General features: G+C 40.1%; 1 protein-coding gene across 5 annotated transcripts in view; it reads left to right on the top strand.

Moving 5' to 3' along the window:
• Positions 1-12,042, top strand: part of CRB1 (crumbs cell polarity complex component 1) — a 114,609-nt gene that overhangs the window by 25,443 nt on the left and 77,124 nt on the right. For all 5 annotated transcript variants that reach the window (XM_063343880.1, XM_063343884.1, XM_063343882.1 and 2 more), the window contains exon 2: positions 9,080-9,664. In XM_063343880.1, the coding sequence (XP_063199950.1) occupies positions 9,080-9,664 (585 nt within the window). The remainder of the gene's footprint in view (positions 1-9,079; positions 9,665-12,042) is intronic.

The following is a 12,042-nucleotide window of genomic DNA, read 5'->3' as shown; positions in this document are numbered from 1 at the left end:
GTGCCAGTGCTCTGCCACCCTCAAAGTTAAGAAATTCCTTCTCATGTTGAGATGGAACTTCCAATGTTCAAGTTTGTGCCCATCAGTTCAATTTCTACATCAGTGTCTACATCATTTACTCTAATGGACATCAGCTACCTTCTGGGCCTGGTCAGGCACTGTCCTGCATCTTATACAAACAAAAATGTCTGTGCATAGCAAAAACACGATGATCACTATGCACTATCAACTTAAACGGCACTGCTGTAGTGCTAAGTGTAAAGGTAAAGCAGCAATGGATAAATTCTTTTATACATATTGGAAACCAGTCTTTTTGCATTGCTAGTAGCACCATGCCTGGATGTCCAATTGAACTGAAAATCCTCCAAATTCAGTCTGTAGGAACCCTGTTGAGCTCCTGGGCCTGATTCTCCTCCTGTTCCCAGCACAGACACTAGGGTATGACGCAGAATAAAGTGAGACCCAAAAAAAAACCAACTTAGTTTTAAAAGTAAAGAAAGCGTTTACCTCGTTTTTGAGATGTTTGTTTTATTTGTCTGCTGCTGACAACACAACTCAGCAAGCAGCTAATGAGCTGCACCCACTCCCCACTTCTTCTCCAGCACTGTTGCGCCAGCCGGAGAGCAGCCGTGTGTGTGCGCACACCAAGCAAGTGCCTTTGGACTGGCACACCTCACCGCCGCGTGGTAAAGCGGTCATTGCCTGGCTGCTATGTAGGAAAGCCTGTCAAATTGTTGCTGTGCTTAGTACAGTCAGTCGGTACGTGGCTGTAAGGACTGCGCTGCTGAAGAGGGTAAGGAACTCTGGGGTGGCACAAAGGTAAAAAGACAGTGAAGGAAAACGACAGCAGTGATGTCCTTCATTCCTGGGGGACAGCACAAAATTAGGCTGAGCTTGCAGAAATGTTTGGAGAGCAGTGAAACCGAGACACTGATTTAATAACCAGTTCTGTAATTTGAATCACAGATAGCTTTAATCTTAATGTGTTTCCTAAACAACACTTTAAGATTTTAATGCTATTCATTTGTTACTCTTATGCTAATATACAATACTTCTGCTTCAGAAAATAAGTTGTTCATTTACTTTCCTTGGTTTTGCGGGTACAAATGTATCTGAAAACAAAACTGGCTTTTTTGATAGAAATGGAGTATTTGTGTAACTGCCTTTTTTCTTTCCTGCCTGTGTGCAGTAGTGGTTACTATGGTAATAATTGTGATCCAAGATTTAATGCCTGAAAGTGGTTTCTATAACAACATGCTAGGATGTTTTGGACACACGATTGAAGTTAAAGATTCGGGATTAACCCTTTATGACCACAATATTTGTAGGCACAACGACATGTGCTTGCTTGCTTGGCAAAAGTTTGTTCATACCTTCCCAAGGTACACTTTTTCATTGAGCAGATTGAGTAATAATTCCAGCTGTGGATAGAGCAGGTCAGGTCCTGAGGCTGCTGCTTCCATCACAGGTGAAGCTTGCAAAGGAGAAATGCCGCCACAGTAACTACAAGCTGCTTATTGCATTAAATAATTACGACAGTAGACAAATGTTCTGGGAGACGGGCAGGGAGGGGGTAAAATAGCATTAGAACAATATTTATGAAGTTTGAGACTTCAGTCTGGCAATCAGAACTGTGTGGAAAATCTGAAATTATCTATTCACAGAGAATCACAATGGAAAAAGCTATTTTGAGGGCTAAGATAGCCCCTTACCTGGCTCTGTTTCATCCAGAACGGCATGGTTTCATGTCCTTTTCTTCCCCATCTGCCAAATGCTGATCCACAAACGGCATCTCTGCCTTTCAGTCCATGGTGAAGGTATCTGATCCCAGTCTCTGTCACTGTCGATTATGCAGCTGTGCTCATCTCTTCCCTAGTTGTTCAAGATACATCAAGATTGAATATATATGCACTCCCACAACTTTCTAAGGCTGTCTTTGCAAGGAAGTTATTGTCATAGTGATGAACTGTATTTTCTGTGTCATGGTGCACTGCAGACAAACTGAGATATTCCTAGATATACCAAAGCCAAGCGCTCTTCAATGCAGCCCTAAATGCCTTGGGCAATATTTTATACATTTCCAGTTAAATGCTAATTATTTCAAGATCTCTCTAAAGTCACAAAGCTTGATATTTTAGCGACACAGATTCACACACTTGTTTTAAAATCCCAGGGGCAAGTTTTAAACAAGAAATGAACACAAGCATTGAAGGTTCTCGTTTCTAACTCCAGACACTGGGCTATCTAAGCCCTTGCCACCATCATGTTATCCCATGACTTCTTTAGTGAGCTTATTTGATCATAAGGTAAGCCTTCAGTTGTGAACAAATGCTGTATGCTGTTGTTGAGTCAACAGAAGACAGATTGAAGTAATAACACTAAGTGAAGCACTGGTTCCTTCCTCTATCCCAAGGAAGTTTCATCCTTCTAGTGAGTGACCACAACCAAGATGTCAATTATATACACTATTTTACCAAATTAAAACCAACAAAAACCCCCACCCAATACACATTTTCTGAGCTGTTTTCTTAAAAAAAACCCAACACATTCTTTTTTGCTGTTGTAATTTGATCAGTTTTTCCTTAGGAGTATTTTTAAAATTTCTTTTCTAAACTCATAGACCAGAATATTGTTTTTTTTCTATCCATTTCTTTCCAAAATGTATGAGTTCATTAAAAGTGCTTTTTTTTGCTGTGAACTGCTTTATCTGCATTAGCTGGTGTAGCTTCCTAGTTTTAAGTCAAACATGTGAAGTAATAACTCTTTCTTTAAAAAAAAAAAGTAAGAAAAAAAGAAAGCAGTTCTCTTCAAAGCACAGTAAACTCATCAATGTTGATGACTATACGGGTATCAAGAAGTTCTCTATCTTCTCATAGATATTTTTTTTTCCTAGAAAATAGACTGTCTCTGTTAAGAAGGTCAGAAAATATCCACCGTATATGTAAAAGACCCTGAAACTGTTAGTATTGAGAGCTTCTGTGAAGCTGAGTCCTCCTTCAGGGGAAGAAGGCACATTTAAAGAATAGCACTGCAAATTACAAGCAGCCTCCAGGCATGATGAGATGATTAGCGAAGTGCAGGCATGACCACAGTCAAGTGAACTCCAGTTCATAACAATGCGATTAGCAGTGATTGAAATTTGATTTTCAATTCTGCTGCTGATTATGATACTCCACCAACTTGTAGGGAGAGTTGTGTCCGGAAATAACAAGTCTTTGCTGAAAGTCTGCCAAAAGCAACCTAGCACGGTTTGCCAGGTTTTGTTTGTGGGCTTTGAATGGCTGAGATTACTAATCAGGTTCTCAGAATTGGGGATCAATTTACTTTACTTTTTATTTTATCTACTTTAGGTAACAGAATATTTTGAAAAGCACACATGAACTCTCTAGCTCTCTGATTCAAACAAAAGAACGCAACCCAATTTTCAGGAAAGGTATAAGGATGAGCTCTTCAAAATTACCTGCTTTACTGAGGCACGCTGGTTTCCTTATCAGGAGTCAGAAGATGTGTGCCGAATTGCTTTGGCCCTCTCAAGACTCCTGCCCTGTTTATGTTAACTTTGCCACTAATTTAATTTTGCCCTCCCATGCTCATTGTCATGCAATTCCAACACCCAAATTCTTTTGTAGCACGTCCGTGGTTTCTGATTGGCAAGAAGTCTTTACCAGACCAAAATCACGCATTTTTAGTGCTGATTAGTTATATAAGCTCAAGTATTTATACACTCACATCTCTTTAATGAATTTAAGTAAGCTTATCGAAAAGGAAAAAACTGGCTCTTTCTCAGCATTTTGTATATTTCTTATTACTTATTACTTCTTATTTCTTAATAGTTTGCACCAACTTTAAAAGCTGCAGGTATTGACGTGTTTCTGGTAGTACTGATGATTTGCCAGTAGATGGCAAGCTTTACTGCAAAGAATTTTACCGCCAAAGATTTCATCTGCATCAAACGGATTTAACCATGGGGTAAAATATTTGGCACTAATTCCTTTCGTAATTAGATTAATGTATCAATGTTTATAAAGAGACTGATAATTACCTCAAGTGTCAGTCAGTGTAAATCCAAAGTGATCAGCATTTTGTTTCCATTTTCCTAATGTTACATACAAATTTTAAGACTCTCTGTCAGAACAAGTCAGTGCCAAAGTGATCTTAATTGCTTAAGAATGAAAACGACTCCTCTATACATCTAAGCTAGAACATGAAGCCTTTCCAGGTTATCCCTCTGCAGCCTTACCAAATATCAAGCCCCCTAAACCACTGACGTATTTCTGCCCACTTTCTGCAAATGTAATAGAGAATATTCTTCAACCATGAGCTCAGACAAAGCCAGCCTTTGCATCAGACACCACCATATTCTGCCACACCAGAGTTCAGCTTCCACATGCTATGATCTTCTTCCTCTCTCATTTCCACATAGCTCTCGATAGCTCAATAGGTTCCCAAATCCATCCTTCCTCGTCGCTCCAGAGCAGCAGGGAAACTGAGTTTCCATGGGGCAGGAAAGGAGGTAGTGTAAATAATTCATCTCAAATAAGTGGAAAGTGGTGTTCTAACTAGCAATCCAGGATCCAAGGATTTTCTGAAGCACTCACATAATTTAGGAACATGACTTTTCTCAAAAAATCATGGGAACGTCCTGGTGAACTACATACTATTTGATAACCACAGTATGATAACTGCATACCCTTTGATGATCACCTTTTTGAGATGCAGTTTTGCTGCTGGCTTAAAACTACTGTATAGCACCCCTAACAAAAACTCTTGATCCTAGCCTTTAACTCACAAGTAAGCTAAAACTCAACAGTAATTACATCGCTGCTAAGAACTTCAGAGCTCGTGTTCCTCAAGAACTGTGCAAATAATAAAAAAACATGGCACAGTGCATTAGAATGAAGATAAAACGAGCAAAAACTTTATTGCTTTGCTGTAAACTTGTAGTACAAAACAGACAAAAGCATCCTGTAGGGAGTATTGGATTTACTGAATTGTCTGTTGGCAATTTTTGCGTAAGAAATTTGATTTATAAAAGCCAGAGGAGTTGAAATTAAGATACTAGTTTAAAAAGTCCAGGAAAGGTTTTCCATTTTCATGTTTTTCCCATTGTGGTGTCACCTTGGAAACAAATGGGTTGCCTTCACTACAGACTGTGCTTTTAGGGCTTTCCTTCCTCTTCTCTCATTTTCCATCTGCTATTACTGCCTCAGAGAGCTATGAAGCTTTTTAAGCAGTGCTCAAAGCTAGTATGTTGGTATCAGAACTGCAGGCTGGCAAACGCTTCAGTTTCTCTCACGCACAGTTATTACAGCAAATGGAGTTGTTGTATGCAAATTATCTCTGGAAAAGCAGTAATAATTAACCAAATTGCTTCTCATGTCACAGTGGTCCTACTTAAGCACTTGAATGATTGACCTCACCTCTTGCAGTTTACACAGTACAACAGTTAGATAACATTACAGCTTAATCAGAGTTACTTTCTTCAAATTTGCAATGTTTCTTCAAACATGCACTTTTAATGAATTTTAATTAGGTAGACAGACTGAAGGGAAAGCTCTTTAAAGTTGTGCAATCCCAAGAAAAATGTTGGATGCAAAAGTTCCTAAGGAATGAAGTTTTGCTCATTTTAACTGTAATTAATAGATTGCAGTAAGCTCTGTATTATCCAGGCCGAAGAAAATAAATGAAACACATAGGTAATATACAAAATAATGTAAACTGGGACATCAGAACATACACGAGAGTGTATTTAGGAGAAAGGTCCGGGATACTGCTGACTGTGGAGCAAGTCAGTACACTATGACCAATGTCTTGAATTTTGCATTCAGTGAGAGCTATGAGCTGAAGGAAGTACAACTGACACCACGTTAGGACGAAATATCTGCTCCCAGTGCAAAACTTGAGTGTTAACAGGCTTGGGGACAATCATTTTAAAGGCAGGCTAAATCAGAAGTGCTATTTTTGTCCTGTTTTCCTTCAAAGAACAGGAGGTAAAGCTCCAGTTCTCCTCGTGCTAACCGAGGTTTAGCTTGCTTTCTTAATCAGGTCTATCTTAGCCTGCATTAAATAAAGATAATCTCTAGGAAGAAAAGACCATACCTTTTCTAGATATTGCTCCTCTGCATCTCTGGTACATATGAGCTAAAACATTTCTCAGGTTTTACGTATACGTGCAACACCCCAAAAGAAACAATCAAGAAACTATTTCTATGTAATCATTAAGACCACTGATTGTTTTAAATCATGACGTCACACTTATTGTCAATGTTACTACATAAATCTCTATTCCGCTTGTTCAGACAAGTATTAATTAGGTATTTGACTCAGTAAATGTACTTACTTATGAGCATCAGGTTCATTCAGATTGGTACTTTTTATTCTCAGAGGCACTGCTGCTCCTGTGTACACCTCAAGTCAGAAGGCACAACAATGAAGTATGGATAACTTTTCCAACCTCCCCATTTATTATCATAGTGTTATATCTATGTAAATTGTCTTTCCTAAGCTGGTAAAGCCTTCTCAGGCTTTTTTCCTTCACCTTCCCTTCCTGGGAAAAAAAAACTGGATTAAATTATATTACATACTAAAATACGCATAATGAAAATGCATCCTCCTCAGTCAGTTTGTATTCTCTGACAATCCCCATTGGTTGGTTGTTATCCTCAGGTGATCAGCCCTAGTCTTTCCACTTTCCCAGCCAACCAGAGATCTGTCCCAGGACTTTATCATCAGCATTGGTCTAGTCCCAGTTATTGATAAGCATCTCTACACGCTGCTTCTCTTTCAGTGCCCCATCTCCTTCTCTATTGCGTCCACCCTCCTGAATCTCAGTTCCAAGAACCAGGAAAAAATTTGAGACTGGTGGTAGAGGGTCTGAATTTCTCCAAGAAGTTCAGCTCATCCACAACATGCTCTTTCAGAAAACATACACTGTTCTCCCATTCATTTTCAAGTAACTGCTGTAGAACACATGCACCCTTCGTGTCTCCAGACGTGGCTTCAGAATAAAAGTATAAACTGAAAGATGAAAACAGAATGTTTACAGCACTCTCATAGAGATCATTTAATGCAACTTTCATGCTCCAGTCCACTGGTCTTTCCCTTCTGAATCACCACCTTCTCTCCAAAAGGAACATTCAGCTTTATTTCATAGATTCTTGGCCAAGATACAACTGCTTTTTTTCTCCTTCTGTGACACAATATTTTTTTCTCCTCTAGCAATATGCAAAATATTTTTTTACAGTGTTACCCTCATATTTTGAGGAATGTCAACATTGTAATCATGTTAGAAGTCTGATGGTATTCAGATGTTCACTATACAGTAGAGGATTTCTTGTAACATGGTGCAAATCAGTTGGATAGAGCTCTTCTTGTTATACTCCAGATCAGATTTTCCAATTTGGTCAGTAAGAATCAAAATACTATACATGCACTTGGCTTTTTAGGTTGGTATTTATGTGGTCCCTGTCTTCTAGGTCGTTTATGTCAGTAAATAACTACTTGCCTTTCTTCTCTCCATTAATCACTGCCTATGAGATTTGATCTGTCATTGTTTCATTTTACTAGCACAGTATTTGGAGGCAGGATTTGTTCCACTTGCCTCTCCTCAGCATTCAAAAGCTTGACCTTTAGACCAAGTTAGAGGTCTAGAGCAAACACCCCATTTGCAGTCACCCCTTTGGGTCTTACTATCTCCGCAGCCTTGAGTTAGTTTATATGGGAGTAACAAAATTCCCAAATGCCGCGGGATGTGTGTTGATGATTAACACCGTTTCCACTGACCCATACCAAAACAATGGCAAGTCGTGACAGAAGCAACGTGATATTATGAGATTAATTTAGTGATCAACAGAACCCCATTGCACTCTTCACCTGTGTCTGTGTTGCACATGGGAGACCTGCTTATAGCACAGATAGGAATACACAAACTTCAGCCTAGCTCACTTGACATTGTTGGCAGCAAAGCTGTAATTGCAGAGGATTCAGCCAGGTGAACACACCTACCTCAGGCACTCAGTATTTAGCATCTTGCTGCTATTGCTTAGTATGCCTATCACTGAATTTAAGGCAGCCAGTATATACGTGCATTACGTATGCCATGATTATCCGAATATGGCCATTTATTTTGTGATGGAGACAATCAGTCATGATTTTAAAAATATACACAGTTTCATGGCAAAATTCATGTTTTCTTTTACTAGAAAGAACATCCTTCACTACTTTCACTGCTTTAACTCTATCAGTGTTTCTCAGTTGTGGGCTATGAACAATGCTGGTAACAGCTTGCTCCTCCTTGATTGGGAACTGGGAAGTAGCTATTGTTATTGTCAGCCTGTCTTTACAGCAGCAAGGCAACTCCAAGTGGCCTTTAATTACTGCCAGGAGCCGAGTTCCTGGATGGTAAAGAAAACGTTTACACCGTATTCACAGTGTCCTTACAGCCTCAGAGGCTGGAAGGATCTCTGAGGGCTATTTTGAATCTCAGGTGTTTGGGAGATTCTTTGTGGTGGAAATGCTGTACAGCTGTCAATTACTATTTACCATCAGGAAGTCAAAATCAAAGTGCATGATGGTTTGAACAACTTACTTGAGCTATAACTGCACCTGAGTCATTTAGCTTTGTTGAACTCTAATACAAAAAGCTTCCACCACAAAAGAATACAAAGTTGTATTGAGCTGAAAAGAGGTGGTTCAATTCCTTTTTCTCATTAAAAAAATAAATTTGTCTTAAATACACCTAAATGCATTCCATATTGTTGGATATCTGTTGACAACCACCAATATTGTTGCAAGTGCACTGTTAATACAGCTAAGCAGTCCTCACACTCCAGGCTATGGTTGTCAGAAGAGACAAGAACAGGAAATTACAACCTACTTATATTTTCATAATTGTTTTCACTTTATATTTATTAGTCTACTAATATGTGTCACAAGGTTACCAGTCCTGTTTTTTTTCTCAACTGCCAACAATTGGAGGTGTTCGTTTTGAAGCACAGTTGTGTTAAGAGTTGCGCTTCTTTCGCTCTTGGTTACATTCAGTGATGTGGAAGTCCTCAGGATTTATTTTTTTCCTTTCTAGAGTCACTTTGCACGAGGAATGATTCCAGGTGCCTGTCAAACTCTTGCCAAAAGAACTCTACATGCGTTGCTGGTTGTAAAGGCGATATTTGCTGTTGTGCGGACGCATCAGTGGACAGCGTGGAGGAACTTTGTAATAACACTGCTGATCCCTGCTCCTCAAGCCCTTGTCTTCAAAATGCTACCTGTTTAAGCTCTGCTGGAAACCTCAGCTTTACTTGCGAGTGCCCTGCTGGGTATAATGGGCCTAACTGTGAAATAGCTGTCAGCGTGTGTGACACAAACCCGTGTGAGCATGGAGGAACCTGCCAAAGTGGCCTGGCTGGGCCCACCTGCCTTTGTAGCGCAGGATACACAGGTACACTCTGTGAAATGGATTTTGATGAATGCATTTCCGAACCATGTCACAACGGAGCGGTGTGCAGGGATGGGGTTGATGAATACTCCTGCTACTGCGTCCCAGGCTACCAAGGCAAGCACTGTGACCTGGAGGTGAATGAATGTGTGTCAGATCCGTGCCTGAATGGGGCAACATGTCTCAACCAGATAGGACAGTATAACTGCATCTGTCCACTTGGATACACAGGTAAGCACTATTAAAACAACTTTTTCTTTGCATCCTGGAGAACCATCGTAATTCATGTTCCAAGTTCAACTCCCCCGCCCACACACTTATTTAGTCGTATCTATATTACCACTTTGCCTTCAGCTCTGGCAACAGCGGCTGTTGGTGCATTATGGGTTACCTTATCACTGTGAAGGACTGAAGAAATCTCACATTTACCAAAAACTCCAGAGCAGTTTTGTGAACATTGAGCTACATCACAGGGCTAGGTTAAATTCCCTTTTAAAAGAAACATTCTGAAAATGCTTGTCCTCAGAGTGCTATACATAGTTTTTGGTCCTCAGACAAAACCTATGTTTGACAGGGTTAAAAATTAGATCTAATTAGACTTCCTTGGTTTGCTAATCACAACAAACAGTACTGTTAAACCTCAACATTTCACAATAACTTTCTCTCCTCTGACCTTCACAGAAACAAAGGACTCATTTGCAACTAGAACATTATGTAAGTTAAATAGAAAGAAAAGTATTATTGGGTTCCCAAACTGCCTGTTTTTTGCTAATCCCATTTTATGTAGCTCCATTTTTAAGGTATAGGTATGATTTTTCTCACCTGCTTCCTCTACTGGAGAGCATATAATCCTTGCGGGAGACAGCTCCCTTCAAATTACAAAGCTGGGTTCAGGGGTAGGACTGCAAGAGGTAGCACACTGCATCATTAAAAAGAGGAAAGGGGAGGCATTTTAGTGATAGATTACCAGTCAGGTAAGCACAGAGAAAAAAAAAAAACCAGGGAAAAAAGCAAAAAAAAAAAAAAAGAGTCCTGCTGCAATAGGGGGGAAAAATACCTATTGCTTCAAGTGATTCAAATGAATAAGAAATAAGCGATGTGGTTTACAGCTCCATCCCCAAATCCCCATGCAAAAGGGGAAGTCAGAGGTAAAAAGCAGCTTTCCCGTGTCTGACACAGCACTCGTTGGAAGCCAGCCCTCCGTTAATATCCCTCATGAGCACAGAGAATGTTATTTGAAGGAAGCTTGTTACCTTCCTGCCACCCCGCTGCTGCCAGCGGGTGTCTGAGCCCAGGCCAGCCAAGGAGAAAACTACACAACCAGGGGAAAGCCGAAGAGCAGAAGGAAGGAAAAACCTATTAACAACCAGCATGGTTACTCTGCAATGATCAGACTCAGCCCAGACCTCCCGTTGTATTCAGGAAACTGTATTTGTTTAACTGGCACTGTTAGTGGGGTCCAGGCCTGGATCCACAGGCCGGGAACTCGGTTTGAAAGAGACAGAACATACACCTTAGAGGCAAGGAGAGAGAAAACATAGTAAAATAGTAAAGCCCAAACAAAAAGAAACGAAGATTTAGATCAACACAAACTGCTGGAGGAAACTCGCTCTGCTGGAGTCTCTCCACTTTCATTAGGAAATTCTGCTGTTTCCCAGGCAGACGCTCTCTGCTCTCACTGAAAACCAAGCAATGGCAAGTGCTCCGCACTCAGTACAAGCAGGGTTAAGAAATGAGGAGAAAAGGAAGGAGAAGAGGTCTAAAATACAATGCAGAAGAGGCTGCAGTGTTTTGACATACAACTCCGACACTGTTTCCAGCAGCAAAGAGACTAATCATAATAATTCTATAGGGGAGTAGCAGACTGCTCCTTCAGCAGTAAAACACCAGTTTTTAAAGGCTACTTAACAAAATGATTTATCAGAAGCATTCTTTGTTGTTGTTTTCTGCATCTTGCTGTGAGTTGTGCTAAATGCACAAGCCAGAGGGATTACTGGATGAAAGCTCTGAGGTGTCCCCGCTGGTAATAAAAACCCTCATTTACTCTGTCAGGGGATCTTGCCAACCATTATTATCCTGGCCTGACACCATGAATTACTGTGGGAAGTCATCCAGCCTCATCTCATTTCCCTAAGATGTTAAAGAAGGTTATATCTCTTGATATGTAGGTAGAGAACATACAGTAAATTTACAGCAGTAATGTTAACCAAATGCTTGAGTTACTGGCTGTGGTTGCTACTTGTTTCATGGACTGACTGCTATTTTGTATGATTGGTATGCTGCAGCACTTCTTAAAATAGCTGAGAAATGTCACACATAATTCTTACACAAATGGAAGAGGTTAGAACGCACGAAGAGCCAAAGACTGGAAAATTTAGCATGAAATCTGCAGTTTCTATGATAATGCTCTGCATGTGTGAAATTATTTACAAGACACATGTCACACAGCTGCTAAATAACGAAGCTCAATTGGTTTGTTGAAGTTTTGCTGGCTACCTTAATCAAATGCATTTTTTCCTCCATTGCACTAATTGCACTTGCTTTTAATTCACCCCAACAGAGCATGGTGTAAGAGCCTGTTATTACCCACAGCTAGGTATGTTAATTAC

Source organism: Chroicocephalus ridibundus, chromosome 8 (genome assembly GCF_963924245.1).
Source record: "Chroicocephalus ridibundus chromosome 8, bChrRid1.1, whole genome shotgun sequence".
NCBI lineage: Eukaryota > Metazoa > Chordata > Aves > Charadriiformes > Laridae > Chroicocephalus > Chroicocephalus ridibundus.
Note: the sequence above shows the minus strand (reverse complement) of the source record. Positions and strands in the feature narration are given on the sequence as shown.